Consider the following 21,617-nt stretch of genomic DNA (forward strand, 5'->3'; position numbering starts at 1 on the left):
TGAGCAAAGCCTTTGACACTGTCCCGCATGACATCCTGGTCTCCAAGCTGACAACATATGGCTTTGGTGGACTGACAGTTCAGTGGATAAAGAACTAGCTTGACGGCCGCACCCAAAGAGTGGCCGTCAATGGGTCCATGTCCAAGTGGAGGCCAGTGACAAGTGGAGTCCCTCAAGGATCAGTACTGGGACCGGTCTTGTTTAACATCTTCGTCAGCGACACGGACAGTGGCACAGAGTGCACCCTCAGCAAGTTTGCCGACGACACCAAGCTGTGTGGGGCGGCTGACACGCTGGACGGAAGGGATGCCATCCAGAGCAACCTTGACAGGCTGGAGAGGTGGGCCCATGCCAACCTCATGAAGTTCAACAAGAACAAGTGCAAGGACCTCCATCTGGGTCGGGGCAATCCCAAGCACCGCTATAGGCTGGGCAGTCACTGGCTTGAGAGCAGCCCTGAAGAAAAGGACTTAGACTTGGGGGTGCTGGTGGACGAGAGCCTCAACATGAGCCGTCAGTGCGCACTAGCAGCCCAGAAAGCCAATCGTATCCTGGTCTGCATCAGGAGAAGCGTGGCCAGCAGGTCGAGGGAGGTGATTCTCCCCCTCTACTCCACTCTCGGGAGACCCCACCTGGAGTACTGCGTCCAATTCTGGAGCCCCTACTACAAGAAACATATGGACGTGCTGGAACGTGTCCAGAGAAGGGCCACGAGGATGATCAGAGGGCTGGAGCACCTCTCCTATGACGACAGACTGAGAGAGTTGGGGTTGTTCAGTCTGGAGAAAAGAAGGCTCCGAGGAGACCTTCTAGTGGCCTACCAGTATCTTAAGGGGGCCTACAAGAAAGATGGGGAGGGGCTCTTTAGGATGTCAGGTAATGGTAGGACTAGAGGGAATGGATTAAAACTAGAGATGGGACGATTCAGACTGGGCGTTAGGAAGAACTTCTTCACCATGAGGGTGGTGAGACACTGGAACACGTTGCCCAGAGAGGTGATGGAAGCCCCATCCCTGGAAGTTATTAAGGCCAGGCTGGATGGGGCTCTGAGCAACCTGATCTAGTGGGAGGTGTCCCTGCCCATGGCAGGGGGGTTGGAACTAGATGATCTTTAAGGTCCCTTCCAACCCTAGCGATTCTATGATTCTATGGGTGGATGAGTCTTTTAGCTCTTGGCAGGAGCTAAGGAAGCGTGGTGTGGGTGGATACAACTCTTAAAATTTATTGTTAAGTCTTAGATCCCGATGATCTTCACTTCAGAAGCAGGGTTCTGCCTGTGTTCCTTTCTTTTAGTTTCCGTTAGTAAAAGATGGAAGAAACAAGCCGGAGGGGTTCAGGAATACGGATCTGTTAAGTTGTTGTAAGAAGGAAAGGGATCTTCTACGTGGGTTTGAGGAGAAATCAACTCAGTAGGAAGGTGGAAAGTAAACAGGTGGAGATAAAGAAGCATAAGACGCTTTGGAAAAGATATTAATTTCTAATATGACTTCTTTGAAGGTAAAGGCTTCAAACTTTATTTCTGATTCCTTGATGTACTTTTTTTTTTTTTTTTAAACTTTCTTCAAGTGAAACTTCTCTCATCCCTGCAGCTAACGCTGTAGCTCACGGCTAACGGTAACGAGTCGAACCTTCCCCCCGCCGCGTGCAGCCCCTGCAGGTCTGAAAGGCGGGATGGCTTTTAGGCGTTTATCACGTCCTCGGCGTCAGGAGGCCCTGCCTCAGCCGTAAATCCCGGCGATTTCTCGAGTGTGACGTTGCCACTTTCTGTTCAGAGACTCGGATTTGCTAATCGGAGGCCGAAAGTGGTGTGGGAAAGCCCCGCTGCTCGCGCTCTCACCGGCGCCTCTCCTCTCGGCCCCGGGGGGGGGGCAGTGGCTGAGCCATGTTTTCCAAAGGGCATGCAGTTAGAAATGCGTTTTCCTCGTCGTTTCAAATCAGCCCGTGTTTCTCCCATGTGAAGATGAGACGGCACCCGGCTGAGCTGCTGGGCAGCAAGTTTAAAAGGCAGATATCTCCTAATGTCGCTCACGGGTTGCGTAATCCCTCCCGACAATGATGGTGCGCAGGCCAAAACCGTAGAAGAATTTGACAAGAGTTCAAGGAGGATGGATTGTTTTCTTATAAAACACAACGTCTGGATGTAATTTCTCGCCTCGAAAGTACCAGAACTGCTGTAGCACCAGTTTGCTGGGGAAAGTCGCTGTTGCCTTGCTCAGACTTTTCCCCAAGCGTGTGAGGTGGCGTCTTGTCTCCCTGGACCTTCAGCCTGACGTGGGACACCAAGTCTTCTTAACTCCGCAGCAGATTTCTCCATTGAAACAACCGAGCTGAAGTATATTTGGGATGCAAATAGTATGACTCGTTGCAGACTAGTGTATTTCTGACATTATTTGCTACATTTACCTCCCCCTCTGAGGCAAGCACTCACCTCAACTAGGAGCTGGCTCCTGCCAAAGCCTGCGGATCGTCTTCGCCTCTCTGCTAGTGCGTCGACTCAGTGAGTTGATTCAGCTTTTTGTGCTCCGTACGTTGATTGTTTGTTTTTTTTTTTTCCCTGCGTATTTTTTTGTTGAACAGTTGAGTTTTAGTGACTCATCCTGCTGACACTTGACTGGAGACCAGATCATTTGAGGAGAGGCTGAGGGAGCTGGGCATGTTTAGCTTGCAGAAGAGGAGGCTGAGAGGAGACCTCATTGCCCTCTACAACTCCCTGAAAGGAGGGTGGAGAGAGGTGGGTGTTGGCCTCTTCTCCCAGGTGAATAATGAGAGGACCAGAGGAAATGGGCTGAAGCCGCGGCAGGGGAGGTTTAGGTTAGATATTAGGAAGAATGACTTTACTGAAAGAGCGGTCAGGCACTGGGACAGCCTGCCCAGGGAGGGGGTTGAGTCACCATCCCTGGAGGTGTTTAAGAAATGTCTAGATTTGGCGCTTCAGGGCATGCTCCAGTGACAGAGATTGTAGGGGTTTTTTGTGTGTGTGTATGGTTGGACTAGATGATCTCAAAGGTCCTTTCCAACCATGAAGATTCGATGATTCTGTGACTGCTGGAGGTAATGGGAAAGTGTACCTGGGTATGGTAGGAAGAGGGGGACAACCTGTTGAGTTAGTTGGAAGGTGGGCGGCTTGTGCGTCTCTGGAGGCAGGAGATGATCTGGGGAAGCCGCACGGCATTGCTCTGATCCTGGAGAAGCTCCTGCTTAGGCATCTTCTCTTGGCTGCTGTCACACATAGACCTCTGTTGTGGCATGATGGGCAGCTCTTGGGCTAGTGCTGAACCTTCCCCGCCTGCATCCCTCGTGCTGGCTGTAGCACTTGTCATGATCTCGGTGAACTGAGGTTGGGAAAAGCTCAGAGAAGTGCCGGAGCCAGGAGGGCAGGGGAAGGAAGCTGCGCCCGCTTTGGTGGCAGTGACTTGGCTGCATCTTTGTCTCATTTGTCGGGACTCCTCAGCCTATCCGCTGGTGATGTGATGCTCTCCTCTTCCCTCCTGGCAGCCCTGGGGCTCAACTGAATCCAGGTGGGATTGTTCAGCCTGGAGAAGGTTCCGGGGAGACCTTCCAGCCCCTAAAGGGGCTCCGGGAAAGCTGGGGAGGGACTCTGGAGCAGGGAGGGGAGCCACGGAACGAGGGGCAGCGGTTTTGAGCTAAAAGAGGGGAGGTTTAGATGAGATCTTGGGAAGAATTCTTGACTGCGAGGGTGGTGAGCCCCTGGCCCGGGTTGCCCAGAGAAGCTGTGGCTGCCCCATCCCTGGAGGGGTTCAAGGCCAGGTTGGACGGGGCTTTGGGCAACCTGGGCTGGTGGGAGGTGTCCCTGCCCAGGGCAGGGGGTGGCACTGGGTGGCCTTTAAATGTCCCTTCCCACCCAAACCATTCCATGATTCTAGGAGGCAAATAAATGGTGCTCAAGAGCAGGCAGAGCCAGAGCTTTCCCTTGGCGGTGAGTCCATAAATCAGCACAAGCTGCAGCGTGCAGTGTCACTCCTTGGAAGGTTTGCAGATACACGAGGGTGGTGGCGAGGTGAGGAGAGGCGTCTTCTCTCCTGCTCTGCCTGCGTTGTCCTGTCTTCCTTGTGGTCATCGGACCCTCTGCTGGGCCTGTTCCATCTGCTGAAGTGAAAGAGCTGGGGTGATTCAGAGGGACCCTGGGGTAAACGAGGGACGGAGCGAGACCTCTCTTTTCTTGCAGTTGTTACCTTTTTTTTGGCTGGCCCTGCATCTTGTGAATTCATATCTTCAGAGCATCCCCTGTTAGAGGGAAGGCTCGGTTAAACCATCTGCTGATGCTTTGCATTTATATTACTCATCTGGAAGGGAGCGTCCGGTTCAGAGCTATCAGCTGGGTTCTCTTCACTTGGGGAACATGGACGGAAGAGGTGGGGAGGGAGGGTGTGCTCCTGCAGCTCCTGACGGGGAGTTAGGACGATGCTGTGAAATTCAGTAGCCCGCCCAGGCAGTCACTTTTGTCTAATTCTTAAGCCTGGATTTAGAATATGCTGCACTTGGGCTTGCAGAGCCTGAGTCCTTGTATCATAGAATCATAGGGTTGGAAGGGACCTCTGGAGATCATCTAGTCCAACCCCCTGCCAGAGCAGGGTCACCTAGAGCAGGTTGGATGCGTCCAGGCGGGTTTGAATGTCTCCAGAGACGGAGACTCCCTCACCTCTCTGGGCAGCCTGTGCCAGGGCTCTGCCACCCTCAAAGGAGAGAAGTTCCTCCTCATGTTTAGGTGGAACTTCCCACGCTCAGGTTTGTGCCCGTTACCTCTTGTCCTGTCCCCGGGCACCACTGAGAAGAGCCTGGCCCCATCCTCCTGACACCCCCCCTTGAAGTATTTATCAGCATTGATAAGGTCCCCCCTCAGTCGTCTTTTTTCCAGACTGAAGAGACCCAAATCCCTCAGCCTTTCTCCATCAGAGAGGTGTTCCATCCCCTCAGCATCTTGGTAGCCCTTTGCTGTCCCCTCTCCAGCAGTTCCCTGTCCCTCTTGACCCGGGGAGCCCAGAACTGGACACAGCCCTCCAGATGTGGCCTCCCCAGGGCAGAGCAGAGGGGGAGGATGACCTCCCTCCACCTGCTGGCCACGCTCTTCTTGATGCCCCCCAGGATGCCATTGGCCTTCTTGGCCACGAGGGCACATTGCTGGCTCATGGTCATCCCGTTGTCCCCAGGACTCCCAGGTCTCTTTCCACAGAGCTGCTCTCCAGCAGGTCACCCCCAACCTGTCCTGGTGCGGGGGGTTGTCCCTCCCCAGGGGCACCACCCTGCACTTGCCCTTGTTGAATTTCATAAGGTTCCTCTTTGCCCAGATCTCCAACCTGTCCAGGTCTCTCCACCAGCAGGCTAAACGTGACCACCTGCTGCTGGCGAACCCCATGCCCTCACCTCTGCTGCAGCAGAAGCCAGGATTGCAGTAGAGGACAGTCCATGTGGTAGGCACGGGGTGCTCCAGCAAGGCCGTGAATGTTACCGTCCAGAGCGGTACGGGCAGATAAGTGACCCTGAGCCTTGCCCTGATTTAGACCTAGAGGCGGCTGGACTATTTGGGAGGGTGACTCAGACTTGGAAAGCCACCACACGTGGAACAGCAAACCCTCCAGGGCACGCTGATCTTCAGCAAAGTACGAGTGAGGTGCTGCTTCCACGCGGCCGGGTTTCGGGCTGATGGCTCTGTTAATGTTCCCGGACAGTGGAGGGGAGCAGAGGGCATGAAATAACCTCAGCAGCAGCTTGTTTTGCCTGTAGACACGTACACGCTTTCTGCACAGCTTGCCAAATTCGAGGCCGGCTCTCCTGAGGTCGGTGCCGAGGTCTTTGCCCGCACTAGGAAAATTACCCCCTGCTGAAACTGTCTGTCACCGGGTTCGGTCCTTCAAGAAGAGGATTCCTGGTGGCGTAACTTAACTCTGGGTGTGCGGGAGACACTGCTTCCCCTCCGGCTCCTCTAAACCCAGCGTGAGCTGAAGGCAAGGGACTCGCTTCGGCCAAGTATTGTATGGAAAACCTGAACTTACAGCTGGAAATGAGGAACGTGCAGAAGAATTACGATACTGGTGTGCTTCTAAAGAGTTCTGATTTATGGCCCGTGAAAGTTAACTGAAAATTGAGGAATCGGAAAGAGGAAGGGTTTATAGCTGCCAAGCGGTGAACGGGGGAAATGTGGGGTTTTGTCTTATATTTAATCCCTCATGTGCATAGATAACAGCAGCTTTCATGGTTCTGCAAGCAGGAGTTGATCCAGGCTGGTATATAGGGCGAGGGTTTGTTAAATAAGGCATCGGGCTTTTAATAAAATAAAATTCAGCCGTTGTTCAGAGCTTTTATGTTTGAAATGCTTCTTTTCGCATTCTGCGTTTGCAAAGCAAACTGAAAACAAAACTTACTCCGGTAGGCATGGCGATCAAAATAAAACGCGGATTTTTACAGGGCAACGAGAGCTTGTAATTGTAATAGTAATTGCGCTGGATTCTTGAATTTCAATTCAAGAATGTGTGCCTTTAAAGGTGGAGTTTTTTATCTCAAACAAGCTAAAAGGTGCATTTGGAATCCTGAGGTGAAGGTCCAGTGTTAAGGTAGGAGGTTGAAGTACGAGTGTTACTGAGAGCATCAAGAGGAGCGTTTAATGGAGAACCTCTACGTAGAGCTGGAGAGGGCTGGGAGCCAAAACCACTGGATCCGCTCCCAGTGCTGCTGGGAAGGGACTTTGAGGCGGTGATCTGCCGAGGCATCGCAAAACGGAATGTTTGGAAACCGTCCTTTGAGACCTTGGCTTTTCAGGTGTCCGCCTCCACCATCCCTTCTCCCCGTTTAAATAACTTTGTCAGCTTTTTGAGCAGAGATGACACCGCTGTGCTCTTCCCAAACGGCACAGGAGCTCTCGGACCACCTCGAGGAGCCCATTTCCAGGACGGGGATGGTTTTCTGCTGAAGGCTGTGGAGCTGTGATCCTGCGCGGTCTTGCCCTGCGCTCGTTCATGCCAGGCACTTTGTTTCCTTCGTAGAAAGGAAGTTGGGAAAGAAGCTTGGGGGAAGCTGGGAAGGAAGCTTGGGGGGAGTTGGCAAGGAATCTTGGGGGAAGTTGGGAAGGAAGCTTGGAGGAAACTTTATCTCGGTAGATAGCAACAGTTTTCCCTGTTTTTCTGCGTTTTGCTCATCAGAGAGGAAAAAAGCTGTCAACTCCGCGCGGGGGCACTTGATGCTGAGGGCAGGGAATGCCACGATATTAGTTATAACTGGTGATTAGCAGGAATAAATTACTTCAGTAGTCGATCTGCTGTGGAAGTCTGTTGGATCCCCTGGTAATTATATCAATTACTGGATAAAGGGAGGCTAGCGCGGGTCCCACGCGACATTTGGTACCTCCTCCCGCCCAGTATTCTTGATTACAGATTCTCGGTCTCACTCCCTGAAAACTTCTGCTTTGACCCACAAAGGGAGTGATTATTCCTTGCCTTTTTCGAGGTTTAGGACCCCTAGCCTGGCCCAAGAGGATTTCTGTTCTTGTGATACCGCTTCCGGCACAGGGTGTTTTCACTTTCACTTATAAGGAATGGTGATGAAAAGCTAATTTTAAATCCTTTTGTATACACAGAAATTCCTTCTTTACTTTCCCCCCCCCCAAATTAGCAATGTATTTTTCACAGGCTGTACTTTCTCTTACCTTTAATGTGTTTTCTAAATAGAAGTGCGGGTACCTTTCCTTGGCTCAAAGCTGTAAATCTCCAGTAACCGCGGCACAGAAAAGGCATTACCGTGAGCAGGTGAGGACTAAGGCCACATCCGCAAAGCGAGTGAAGAAGCGGCAAAAAAACGAAGGGAAGTGTGGTGTTTGAAAATGTTTTTGTTAAGTTTTAGGTGAAGTTACAGACCGGTTAGTCTCACCTCTGTCCCTGGGAAGGTAATGGAGCGACTCATTCTGGATGTCATCTCCAAACACGTTGAGGAACAGGAAGTCACTGGAAGTGGTCAACATGGATTTACCAAGGGTAAATCATGCCTGACCAATCTGATAGCTTTCTATGATGTTATAACGGGTTGGCTGGATGAGGGGAGAGCCGTAGATGTCATCTACCTTGACTTTAGCAAGGCTTTTGACACTGTCTCCCATAACATCCTCATTAGGAAGCTGAGGAAGTATGGGCTAGATGAGGTGACAGTGAGGTGGACCGAGAGCTGGCTGAGTGGCAGAACTCAGAGGGTTGTGATCAGCGGCACAGAGTCCAGTTGGAGGCCTGTAACCAGTGGTGTCCCCCAGGGGTCAATACTCGGTCCAATTTTGTTCAATATATTCATTAATGACCTAGATGAGGGGACAGAGTGTATCCTCAGCAAGTTCGCTGATGATACCAAGCTGGGAGGGGTGGCCGACACTCCAGAGGGCCGTGCTGCCATCCAGCGTGACCTGGACAGGCTGGAGAGCTGGGCAGAGAAGGACCTCAGGAGGTTCAACAAAAGCAAGTGCAAGGTCCTCCACCTGGGGAGGAAGAATGCCAAGCACCAGTATAGGTTAGGGGCGGACATGCTGGGAAGCAGTTCTGAGGAGAAGGATCTGGGGGTCCTGGTAGACAGCAAATTATCCATGAGCCAACAATGTGCCCTTGTTGCCAAAAAGGCCAATGAAATCCTGGGCTGCATAGGGAAGAGTGTGGCCAGTAGGTCGAGGGAGGTCATTCTCCCCCTCTACTCTGCACTGGTGAGGCCACAACTGGAGTACTGTGTCCAGTTTTGGTCTCCCCAGTTCAAGAGGGACAGGGAAGTACTGGAGCGGGTCGAGCGAAGGGCAACTAAGATGATTATGGGACTGGAGCACCTCCCTTACGAGGAAAGGCTGAGAGAGCTGGGACTCTTTAGCCTGGAGAAGAGAAGGCCGAGGGAAGACCTTATTATGGCATATAAGTATCTAAAGGGTGGGCTGAAGGAGGATGGTGCCAGACTCTTTTCAATGGTTCCCAGTGGCAGGACGAGGGGCAATGGGCACAAGGTAGAACACAGGAAGTTCCGTTCAAATACACGGAAAAACTTCTTTACGGTGAGGGTGACAGAGCACTGGAACAGGCTGCCCAGGGAGGGTGTGGAGTCCCCTTCTCTGGAGATTTTCAAGACCCGCCTGGATGCAGCCCTGAGGGATGTGCTCTGGGCAATCCTGCTCTAGCAGGGGAGTTGGACTAGATGATCTCTAGAGGTCCCTTCCAACTCTGAAGATTCTGTGATTCTGTGAAGTTACCAGCTGGGCTCCTCAGGGTTCCCGGGCTCTGTCTGCTGTAGTCCTTTGGCTCCTGTTGGCGTAGGAAAGGAGTATCTGCGTGAAGTGAAGTGAGTAAAGTCAGAAGGCGTCGCTATCACAGAGCCTTATCCTGCCAGGGAGACGTGGGTAAGCCCTGAAAAAGCTGCAATTAGGAGTGGTACGACCCTAATCGTACGGAATGCAAGGTCATGCAAGTAAGCGATTTTTGCTGTCTTCTGGGAATTCCCTAGTTATGCCCCCAAATAGTTGTTTCTATCTTACGAACTCGATCAGGGTGCGTTTCCTGCTGCAAAACCAAGCTTTTTAAGCTTTTTTTTTTTTTTTTAAAGCGTGTGTGAGCTGAGTGACCTGATGTGGGTGACCGCGTGGTCCCCAGGAACCAGCCGGGTTTTGGCAGCGCTGCCTTTGAACCGGGAACGAGCAGTGGTGGTGCCCGAAGACCTTCCGCGGCTACTTGGGTGTAGTTTAGCAATAGGAAACCGTGGTCTGAAAGTTACGTTTCCTTAACCCAGCAAAGAAACGGCTGGGAAAAGACAAAGCCTAAACAAACTAGGACGAGAGGAAACGGCCTGAAGTTGTGCCAGAGGAGGTTTAGGATGGATATTAGGAAAATTTTTTGCGCTGAAAGGGTTGTCAAGCGTTGGAAGAGGCTGCCCAGGGCAGTGCTGGAGTCACCATCCCTGGAGGGATTGAAAAGCCGGGCAGACGCGGCACTTAGCGATACGGTTTAGTGATGGTTTTTGTCAGTGTTGGGTTGATGGTCGGACTGGATGATCTTGAAAGGTCCCTTCCAACCTCGACCATTCTAGGATTCTGTAAATGAGTGGGACCGTGTGGGTATGAACTTCCCTTAACAAAAAATTGGAGGTCAAAAATAGGGAGGGTTCTGGATCTGCACTCTAGTAGGCCTTGTGGTGTCACAGAAGAAGTTTGAAGATGGAGTTTGAATAATTACGTGAATTCTGCAGTCCCCTGTGACAGCATGAGGCCGAGCCTGGTCCCCCACGCGGTCTCCTCGCGTCCTGCGCTGGCTGGGACAGCAGGGTGCTGTTTGATCCCTCCCGCTCTGCCGGCTCTTCCCTTGCGGGATTTCTCTTTCTTCCCGGGAAGACTCTGCGCAGAGGGACCTGGCGACGCTCTGCCACGCGTGAGCAGAGTGGGGCCAGTAAGCTGGAGAAACAGCGGTATGGCGAACAACGAAAAAAAAATGGATCTTTGATCGATCTGTTTAGCGGGTGGCTTGTCTGTAGCTCCTAGAAAAAAGCCTGGTGTTGATCAGCAGCTTTGACCCGGAGCTGCGCATGCGGCAGAGGGATTTTTCCGGTGGAAAGTGCTTTCAACTGTCAGAAAACTCCCGTCCTGCTCCACTGATGTCTGATCTCTTGGTAAACTGGTACGGTTCCGCCTTGGAGGTCGCTTGCGTGAAGTTCCCTTATACAAAGATTGCCAGCGCCTCAACACGTTTGTTTGGATTTTTTTCTTGGAAGCTGAAGCTCGTCTCTTTGCACGCAAGAGGAATGCAGTCTCGGACCCCAGGTGGTGACGGGGTGTCTCACAGTGGCGTAGGGGGGAGCTTTAGGGAAAGTCGGTCTTCAAAAAGGCAAGTTTCAAATCTCCATGCTGGAAATGGCGACTTGCGTAGGGTTTTTGGACTGGAGCGGGGTTCTCTTTCCATCGCGCTGAAGCCGGAAACAGCGCGGTGATGGAAAGCAGCTTGGGCAGAACCAACGCCGGCACGTGCTCCTTCCGTACAGCGGTAGGGAAGGAGAATTTCTTTACCAGAGTTACACGACTCGTTTCCCAAACGCGGTATGAAGAGTCTGTTTCCTGCAGAGCCGAACACGTGGACGCAGAGGTCTGGGGTTGTCGCAGCCAACCTGGATTTCTGAAATTTGGTGATTGTACCCCCTATCCAGTGCTTGTCGGATGGGTTGTGAGCCGGTTCGGCTGCCTGGCCTCACAGGAAACTTCTGGAAGGTTTCTGCTGCTGAATTTGTAAGTTGGATCAGGTCTTGGGCAAGAGAGGGAGAGGAATCTGTGGAGCATCATGGTCTGTGCAAGGTGACGAGAGCGTAGAGCTGAGATCAAGGGGAAAGGGAGGGAGGACGAATTTTTGGTTACAGCACGCCGATGCAGAGGTTCTGCTCATCCTGCCTGATCCCGTCCTGAACTAAAGATGAGGATGAGCACAGACCCCAGCCATCGCAAGTACCTTGATCCAGAACCTCCAGTTCCTTCACCGGAATGGCTGCTACTGCCACCGCGGTTGGTATCGACTTTACACATGGAATTTTCGTATTTCTAGCCAAAAGTGTGTACGTATCGGCAAGGATAGGCGTCACTGTGTGGCCTTGCCTCCCCAGCAGCTGTGACAGGCCGGTGGCCGGTGTCTAACTGCAGGCACAGTCACCCGAGGCAGCCTCCCGATGAGTTGTGTGGAGGGTCACATGAAGACTGGCTTTCACTGTGGCCACGGCCGGTGTGTTGGTAGCCCCAGAGCAGGTACGCTCAGATTCAGCTCCAGATTAGGTCTTGTGAAAGTGTAGAGTCATAGAATCGTTTAGGTTGGAAAAGACCCTCGGGATCATCGAGTCCAACCATCATCTCCACTCTCCAGAGTTCTCCCCTGCACCACATCCCCCACCACCACGTGGAAACGGCTCTTAAACACCTTCAGGGATGGCGACTCCACCACCTCCCCGGGCAGCCCGTTCCCATGTCCGACCACTCTGTCTGGGAAGAATTTCTTCCTCATGTCCAGCCTGAACCTCCCCGGCTGCAGCTTGAACCCACTCCCTCGTGTTCTATCGCTGGTGACCCGTGAGAAGAGACCAGCCCCAACCTCTCTACAACGGCCTTTCAAGTAGCTGTAGAGCGCGATGAGGTCTCCCCTCAGCCTCCTCTTCCTCACACTAAACAGTCCCAGCTCCTTCCATCGCTCCTCATCAGATTTATTCTCCAGGCCCTTCACCACCTTCGTTGCCCTCCCCTGCCCTCGCTCCAGCACCTCGAGATCTCTCTCGTGTTGAGGTGCCCAGAACTGGACACAAGACTCAAGGGGTGGCCTCACCAGTGCTGAGTACAGGGGGACAATCGCCTCCCTGCTTCTGCTGGTCACACCATTTCTAATACAAGCCAGGATGCCATTGGCCCTCTTGGCCACCTGGGCACACTGCTGGCTCATGTTCGGCCGCGTGTCAATTAGAACCCCCAGGTCCTTTTCCGCCGGGCAGCTCTCCAGCCACACTGCCCCAGGCCTGTACGTCCATGGGGTTGTTGTGGCCCAAGTGCAGGACCCGGCACTTGGCCTTGTTGAAGCTCGTACCGTTGGCGTTGGCCCATCGGTCCAATCTATCCAAGTCTCTCTGTAGAGCCTCCCTGTCCTCATGCAGACACCACTTCACTTGGTGTCATCTGCAAACTTGCTGGTGATACACTCTATGTCCTTATCAAGGCCATCAATAAAGATGTTAAACAGAAATGGTCCCAACACTGAGCCCTGAGGGACACCACTTGTGACCGGCCGCCAGCTGGATTTAACTCCATTGACCACCACTCTTTGGGACCGTCCGTCCAGCCAGTGCTTGATCCAGCAGATCGTATGCTCATCCAGGCCATGAGCCGCCAGTTTTTCCATGAGAATTCTATGGGGGACAGTGTAAATGTGCTAAACTCGACTGTTCTTCACACGTGGTGCGGATGCTTCTAATTGCGTCACTTTGGTTGTGGCTGCTTGGGTCTGGTGACTCCCGGACCATCGTCAGCCCAGCTGGGTACAAATGCTTCTCGGTCCAGCGCCGCGTACGCCAGCCCCGCTGCGCTCAGCGGGTGGGTCTCCCCCTTTTAACTGGGCACGAAGGGTGTCTTCTGAACAGTAGGTCAGCTGCTGGTAGGAGAAAGGTTTCTTTTTTGTGTGTTGAAAGGCGCGTCTGTCAACACTCGTGTCTACTGGAGAACGAGGGCGGTTCATTTTGCTTGGAAGTCAGCGTGTCAGCGTTTCCGCTCATCAGCGGCGTTTGTCCCTACCCTTGCGCCGGTTGTGGGGCTGCACGCGTAACTGTGCTGGGGAGCTGGTCCTAGGTCAAACTCACTAGTCAAAAAACTTAGAACGTGGATTAATTCAGGTGAGAAGGAGCTTCTGGTGGTCTGTAGTACCAAGCTCTGGCTCAGAGCAGGATCTGCTCTGGGGTCGGACCAGGTTACTCTGCTCCTGACCCAGACTTGTTCCTCTGTATCCCAGCACCTCGTAGGTGAGGTCCCCGCTTGTGCCTGCCTTATTACTGTCCTCTCCTCCTGTCTCTCCTTCCCTCGCGGAGCTGCTGGTCCTCGTTCTCCCCGACACCCCGAAGTGGTCTCCTCCCCGGGCTGAACAAGCCCCGCTCCCTCAGCCTCCCCTTTCCGGGCAAGAGCTGCAGCCCCATCACCACCCTGCCGACCTTCTGCTGAATTCGCTCCAGTTTTTCCATGGTTTCGTGTATTGATTCAGCAGCCCAGGAGGCTGGTGGCCCCTTCCCTCTTGGCCAGGGCATGATGCCGGCGCGCTCGGCTCTGCCTGCCGGGAACCCCCCAGGTCTTCTCCGCAGCCAGGATCAGCACGACGAGCTGCTTTCGGTGCGGTGAGACGGAGCAGTTCGCGCCGGGCTCCGGGACCTGAATTTAACAAGGCCGAGTTTCACACCAAAGTCGCCATAATTGGGACAGGAGGAATACGTGTTACGGAGCGGGATTCATGACACCCAGCAAGCTGTGAGTCTTCCCTGGGTCCACCGCCATGCATTTTATCCAAATCATAGAATCACGGAATGGCACCTCCTTTTTTGTCCGCCAGAAGAATAAGTGGTGTCTCCAGCCCGCGAGGCTTTGCAGGAGGAGGATGGGAGGAGCAGAGCGGGTGCCGGGGCAGCCGTGGAGCTCTGGAGAGCGCGGTGGGTGGTCAGAGCCCGTCTAGACTAGGAGTGAGTATGGTGTGGGCCGACAAATCCAACACGTCTCGTGTTACATGAGTCATCGCGACTTCACGTTGTCCCCCTCTCAGGGAGAGCTGAAGCTTTTGAGAAAACAACCTGATCTGTGCTAAAATGTTTGATGCTGTCTGAACGATAGCGTGGATCGCATCGCGGTAAAAGCGTACCAAAATTACGCAAGATAAGCTGCGTTTCGCTTGCTGCCATAACTTTTGCGCTACTTCTCAAGAGATCTGCCTGCGTTGTGTCTTCCCTGTCAACAAACCCTGATAACTGCTGGGAAATGCTCCAACTCCTGCGCGCTCCCCTTGGGTGACACCGTGAGCACCGAGCGTGGTTCCAGCAGGCAGAGGGGCAGGTGTCCAGCAGGTGGGTTTCAGCTGGAGGGGGAACTTCTTCCAGCCCAGGGAGCTGAGATCCTTGACTTGGCATCCCGTAACAGTGAGGGAGAAGTGGGATTTAGAACAGGAGCCCCCTCGTCCCCTTTCTGCAACATAAGACCAGTGGAGGGTGGCGTTGTCTGTGGAGACCAGTGAGGAGTGGGGTTCCTCAGGCGTCGGTACTGGTCCCGCTGCTGCTGTTTAACATCTTTGTCGGCGACACGGACACTGGGATCGAGGGCACCCTCAGTGAGTTTGCCGATGACACCAAGCCGAGGGTGGGGGGTGACACGGCTGGAGGGACGGGATGTCACCCAGAGGGACCCGGCACAGGCTGGAGAGGTGGCCCCGTGTGAACCTCCTGGGCTCCAACCGGGCCAAGTGCAGGGTCCTGCCGCCGGGTGGGGGCAGCCCCCGGTGCCAGCCCAGGCTGGGGGTGGAGGGATGGAGAGCAGCCCTGAGAGAAGGGCTTGGGGGGGCCTGGAGGGGGGAAACGCTGGGCGTGAGCTGGCAATGTGAAATAGTTTTAAACTGGAAGAGGAGAGATTTAGTTGAGAAGAAACTCAAGAAACTCAACTCTTCCCAAGATATTGTGAAGAAATTCTTGGCTGTGAGGGGGGTGAGCCCCTGGCCCAGGTTGCCCCGAGAAGCTGTGGCTGCCCCATCCCTGGAGGGGTTCAAGGCCAGGTTGGACGGGGCTTTGGGCAACCTGGGCTGGTGGGAGGTGGCCCTGCCCAGGGCAGGGTGGTGGGACTCGATGGCCTTTAAAGGTCCCTTCCCACCCAGACCATTCGGTGATTCCATAAGCAGTTAACCCCGAGAAAGATCCTTGACTTCACTGATATAAGCCATTTGGTTTTAAGAGGAGCATTAATGACTAACTCGTCTGACCTTGACGGTTTGAAGTGCTTTGGAAATGATTCCGAAGAGGAGAAGAACCTGAAGCCTTAGAAGTGAACGGAAATGGGATGAAATGCAACGTGGGTTTACCAAAAATTGATTGCGCCTCCTCGCCTCTCCTCTGGACGTGAAATCCTTTTCTGGATAAAGGAATTGGGGCAGATCTAATGCGTCTGGACTTCTGCAGAGCATTTGATCCCCCGCCGCATGGAAAATCACAAATGAAAGTGGAGAAGCTGAGGATTAGTACAAGAATTGTGGGGGAGGGACTTGCTAAAGCAGAGACAGTTAGTTTTTGGAAGGTCGCTCCAGTCTGGAGAAGAGAGGTCGTGGCAGAGCTGCTCCGAGAACAAATCGTGGAACGCTCTTTTCGAACGCGGGTTTTTGTAACGGCTTTGGCGCAGAAGGTGCGTGGAGAAAACTTTCACGAAACGCTGTTGGGCTTTGTTAAGGCGGCAAAGATTTGGGATGCCGTGCAGGAGAAACCAGGCAGCCTTGGGCCTGGAATAAGAGAAAAGAGGCAGAATTTGGTGAAGGCCGGTGCGGGGCTGATTGAGTCCTAACTGTCCAAATAATCCTGTCGCGTACCGACAGTGTGTGTGTGTCAGTGTGTGTGTGTGTGTGCGCGCCCATTGGAGGTGACCTAACGCCAGGACAGGAGAAGAGCTGGGTAAGCGAAAGGTAGTTGGTGCGAGCGCAAGACAAGGCGCGTGAGCCGGCCGTGAACGGTCTGGAAATGGAAATTTCTAATAATTGCGTAGAGAAGTGCTGAAGTGGTACAGTGTTAAAAATACACATTTTTGGATGAATCTCCAAGTTTTGAAGGAAATAGAAGCATAGAATGGTCTGGGTTGGAAGGCACCTTTCAGACCATGGAGTCCAACCATCAGCCCAATGCTGCCAAACCCACCGCTACCCCACGTCCCTCAGCGCCGCGTCTGCCCGGCTTTTTGATCCCTCCGGGGATGGCAACTCCCCCGATGCCCTGGGCAGCCTCTTCCAACGCCCGACAGCCCTTTTGGGGAAGGAATTTTCCCCGATATCCATCCTAAACCTGCCCTGGCGCAACTGGAGGCCGTTTCCTCTTGTCCTAGTCACTAATGTGATTCTGGTAGGCCCTCAGCCTTCAGATCTAATACTGTCTTCAGGTCCCTCTTCCTCCTCCCTTCCTGGGAAGGAACAGGTACTGCCTTGAGACCTGGGTGAAACTCCTGAAGAAATTTCTCCAGCCTGGAGAAGAGAAGGCTCCGGAGAGAACTCAGAGCCCCTTCCAGTCCCTAAAGGGGCTCTGGGAAAGCTGGGGAGGGACTCTGGAGCAGGGAGGGGAGCCGTGGGACAAGGGGGAAGGGTTTTAAACCAAAAGAGGGGAGATTTAGGTGAGATATCGGGAAGAAATTCTTTGCTGTGAGGGTGGTGAGCCCCTGGCCCAGGTTGCCCAGAGAAGCTGTGGCTGCCCCATCCCTGGAGGGGTTCAAGGCCAAGTTGGACGGGGCTTTGGGCAACCTGGGCTGGTGGGAGGTGTCCCTGCCCAGGGCAGGGGGTGGCACTGGGTGGCCTTTAAAGGTCCCTTCCCGCCCAAACCGTTCCGTGATTAGGAAGCTGAGGAAGTATGGGCTAGATGAGGTGACAGTGAGGTGGACCGAGAGCTGGCTGAGTGGCAGAACTCAGAGGGTTGTGATCAGCGGCACAGAGTCCAGTTGGAGGCCTGTAACCAGTGGTGTCCCTCAGGGGTCAATACTCGGTCCAATTTTGTTCAATATATTCATTAATGACCTGGATGATGGGACAGAGTGTATCCTCAGCAAGTTCGCTGATGATACCAAGCTGGGAGGGGTGGCCGACACTCCAGAGGGCCGTGCTGCCATCCAGCGTGACCTGGACAGGCTGGAGAGCTGGGCAGAGAAGAACCAAATGAGGTTCAACAAAAGCAAGTGTAGGGTCCCGCACCTGGGAAGGAAGAATGCCAAGCACCAGTATAGGTTAGGGGCGGACATGCTGGGAAGCAGTTCTGAGGAGAAGGACCTGGGGGTCCTGGTAGACAGCAAATTATCCATGAGCCAGCAGCGTGCCCTTGTCGCCAAGAAGGCCAATGGCATCCTGGGCTGCATAGGGAAGAGTGCGGCCAGTAGGTCGAGGGAGGTCATTCTCCCCCTCTACTCTGCACTGGTGAGGCCACAACTGGAGTACTGTGTCCATTTTTGGGCTCCCCAGTTCAAGAGGGACAGGGAAGTACTGGAGCGAGTCCAGCGAAGGGCAACCAAGATGACTGAGGGACTGGAGCATCTCCCTTATGAGGAAAGGCTGAGAGAGCTGGGACTCTTTAGCCTGGAGAAGAGAAGGTTGAGGGGGGACCTGATTAATGTTCACAAGTACCTAAAGGGTGGGTTGAAGGAGGACGGAGCCGGGCTCTTTTCATTGGTTCCCAGTGACAGGATGAGGGGCAATGGGCACAAGGTAGAACATAGGAAGTTCCGTTCAAATACAGGGAAAAACTTCTTTACAGTGAGGGTGACAGAGCACTGGAACAGGCTGCCCAGGGAGGGTGTGGAGTCCCCTTCTCTGGAGATTCTCAAGACCCGCCTGGATGCAGCCCTGACGGATGTGCTTTAGGCAATCCTGCTCTAGCAGGGGAGTCGGACTAGATGATCTCTAGAGGTCCCTTCCAACTCTGAAGATTCCGTGATTCAGTGCTTCTAAGAAACTCTTTGAAGTTGATGGACACGATAGCCATCTTTCTGTGAAAACAGGAAGAATCTGTTACGCTAGTTAGCACGGATGGACTCCTGTGGAGTAGTTAAACCCGGGAAGACCCGGCCGGGCTGGGCAGGAGCAGTTGGGTTGGGGGGGCCAGGTTGGGGGATCTGGACGTAGATGAAGGGAGCGGAGCATTTTGGATGCAGCGACGTACAGCAAAAGCCTGTGGTGCCGTGGAGTTCACGGGGAGGACCACCAGCAAGCTTCATCATTTTAGGGGGCAAGACAGCAAGAACTCCGGAGTGGAGCAGGAACTCTGGAGTGGAGCAGCTCCAGCAAAACAAAAAACCTTGGAATGGGACTCAAAGGTGTTTCATTTATTATGGTTTGCCATCTTTAGGGAGGTGGCTGGCGTGCGCCTTCTTCTTTCATTGCCATCTTTCTGTTGCATGTTTTTGCCGTTAGAATCGGCTCGGGGTACTTGTAGGTATTGGCCAAGGAGTAACGGAGCTTAATGAAAACAGATACTCAAGCGCAGGTGAATCCTCTGAAGGAGTAATGAAACTCATCCGTGGACCAAAAAGCCCAAACTGTCGACTTTTACTAAAATTTACTACCCCGTACCTGGTTTTGTTATTGGCAGGCAGAATCTTTTGAAGTCTGTTTTGAGCTGGGTTTGTTGGTTTGGGTTTTTTTTTTTTTAGTAGGCTTAATTCTTTAGGATTAATGCTGCGCTGAATTTGCCCAGTAACTTAGAAACTAAGACGTGCCTGTCGGACAATCAAGTCTTGTGGCTGTTTGCTGGGATGTTCTTAAGTCAATTCAGAAGACCTTGGTGTCGTCTTTTCCCTGGGAGGTTCGTGCTGGGACTGGGAGAATCTCGGCGGGTGCCAGCGGTGTTTACTGGTGACCCTGATCCGATGAGACCGGAGTTCCCAGAGCGCTCGTGGCTTTGTGTTCGTCTTGTTGCTCAGCACAGTAAGGGGCGAGGGGGCTCCTGGACCTGCTGCAGCAAGACCTGGTTTAATATTGAAGCGGCAGCCCCCGCTTGAGCCGGTGCTTTCATCGAGTCACTCCTGAACTTGGTGGGGGGGACAACTTTGGAGTTCTGGAGGCACCGTCCCTCTGCTCTCCTGTGGGTGGTCTGGCCCGGCCCCGCCGCTTTCCTTTTGAACTAAGAAGTCTGATCGCTGCAGGGCCGTGCAACGACTTCTCGGTATCTGCTCAGGCTTGGCTCTCCCCGGCTGCTCCGCCAGCCCCGCGCGCCGGTGGTACGCGGGATGACATTAGCAGGAGGACGGAGCGGGAGCGGGACTTCGTCACGGCAGAAAATCCAGGTTGTAAAACGCATTAGGAGTTCTTGTGTCGCTTTGCCAGAATGAAAATCCCTTCTCTGCTGTTCTGCAGATGTTTGTGTTGACAGCGTAATGCCTGCTCGGCGTGCCAGAAAGGTAATAGAAACCACACTTGATAAAACGGCGCCACAGACCTGGAGCTAAGTGGCTGAAACGTGATCCCGACTACTAGTCAAGATAGTTATAATAGCCGAAATAACTAGTTGTTCTTGGCGTGCGCTGTTCTGTCGGGGAGAACTCGTGGTCCAAAATCCGGCAGCAGAAGCACCTGCCTCCTTGCCCGTTGCTGCTTTTTTTTAATCGACGTGTAGAAAATTGGGATCGGTCGAGCGAAACATTAAAACTTTGTGAAGTCGGTGGCGTTCTCACTCCGCCAGCAGCACTGCGCTTCGCTTTCTGCTGCTCCGCACCTCGCCTGCCTGGGCGCAGCGAGCGGCCCGAGGCCGGCGGGACGCAGAATTGCCTTCCTGCGTTTGCGGATGTTGATATGTAAAGTCAAACCGGCCTGGGTTGTCTTAATTCGCTCAGAAGATCGTTGGCTGCCGCTGCAGATCCGAAAAGGAAGTTAATGGGGACGAGTTGGGGAATTGATAGATTTGCGGTTGTGCAAAGGGAGGTTTAATCTTCGTCGCCTGCTTAACCTCCTGGGTTGCATTTTTAAGTCTCTGGGGGGTTGGTCACAGCACAGAGAGCGGCGGGCTGTCTGCCCGTCCTCGCGAACCGACAGAGGCGTGGTGTTCTTCTGGGCCGAGAGCAAGGGAATGTGATTTAGCCGCCGCCGCCGCCGTCTGAGACGCAGCTACGCGCTCGCCGCATCGGGAGCTGAAGGATGGGTTTGGGCTTCCATCGGTCGGATGGTAACGGCTTCAGACCTCATAAACGACGCTCTTACCTGTGGCTGAGGGACTCCAGGAGATGGGGCCGTTACTGGTTTCACCCACAGCGACGTAGAATTTATATTTGTGAAATGAAGGGGCGGGTGGGCTCCTCTCTTCCTGTGTAACAGTGGTTGATAACGTTTCATTTTGTTTTGTTTTATTTTGTTTTTGACAGAGTGGAAGCAGCTTCCATGTGTTTGACCAAGGCCAATTTGCCAAGGAGGTGCTTCCAAAGTACTTCAAACACAACAACATGGCCAGCTTTGTACGGCAGCTCAATATGTGTAAGTATCTCCTGGGCAGCTCGGAGCGCAAAGAGTGAAGTTCCTCCTGAAATAAGGTTCCCCTCTTCTGCCCTGGTTTGCTGTAGGGGACGTTTCACTGAGTTGGGAGCACTTGCTAGCTTTGCAGTCGCCCAGTTTTGGGGGACCAAGTTTTAAACTTGGCCTCTGCTGAAGGGAATAGCAGCTTCTGCAACGGGAAACTTCTGCTCGATATAAAGAACTTCAGACTCTCAGGCTTCTTTTATCCTGAAATTCCCTGATTATTAGCACAGGAGTTCGGAAGGCTTTCCTTGTGTTCACCCATCGTTAATGTTTGTGAGGGCACTCTTTGCCATCCCGTGTCGTGAAGGAGGACCTCCTCTGGAATGCTTCCAGCGAGACAGGACCACCACATAGAAGCATAGAATGGGTTGGGTTGGAAGGGACCTCTAAAGGTCATCTAAGTCCAACCCCCCTGCAGTGAGCAGGGACATCTTCAACTAGATCAGGTTGCTCAGAGCCTCATCAAGCCTGGCCTTGAATGTCTCCAGGGATGGGGCCTCCACCACCTCTCTGGGCAACCTGGGCCAGTGTCTCACCACCCTCAGTGTAAAGGACTTCTTCCTAATGTCTAATCTAAACCTGCCCTGCTCTGGTTTAAACCATTGCACCTCGTCCTATCGCTACGTGCCCTTGCAAACAGCCCCTCCCCAGCTTTCCTGTAGGCCCCCTTCAGGGCCTGGAAGGGGCTCTAAGGTCTTCCCGGAGCCTTCTCTTCTCCAGGCTGAACACCCCCAGCTCTCTCAGCCCGTCCTCTCAGCAGAGGGGCTCCAGCCCTCGGATCATCCTCGTGGCCCTCTTCTGGACCTGCTCCAGCAGATCCATGTCCTTCTTGTGCTGAGGGCTGCAGAGTTGTGACAGCTTGTTCAGTTTCTACTCGCT

The 21,617-nt window shown here is 53.4% G+C and overlaps 1 protein-coding gene across 3 annotated transcripts in view; it reads left to right on the forward strand.

Moving 5' to 3' along the window:
• Nucleotides 1–21,617, forward strand: part of HSF1 (heat shock transcription factor 1) — a 116,842-nt gene that overhangs the window by 39,780 nt on the left and 55,445 nt on the right. For all 3 annotated transcript variants that reach the window (XM_063327715.1, XM_063327714.1, XM_063327717.1), the window contains one exon: nt 20,588–20,696. In XM_063327715.1, coding sequence (XP_063183785.1) covers nt 20,588–20,696 — 109 coding nt within the window. The remainder of the gene's footprint in view (nt 1–20,587; nt 20,697–21,617) is intronic.

This window comes from Chroicocephalus ridibundus, chromosome 2, assembly GCF_963924245.1.
Source record: "Chroicocephalus ridibundus chromosome 2, bChrRid1.1, whole genome shotgun sequence".
NCBI classification, from domain to species: Eukaryota; Metazoa; Chordata; class Aves; order Charadriiformes; family Laridae; genus Chroicocephalus; species Chroicocephalus ridibundus.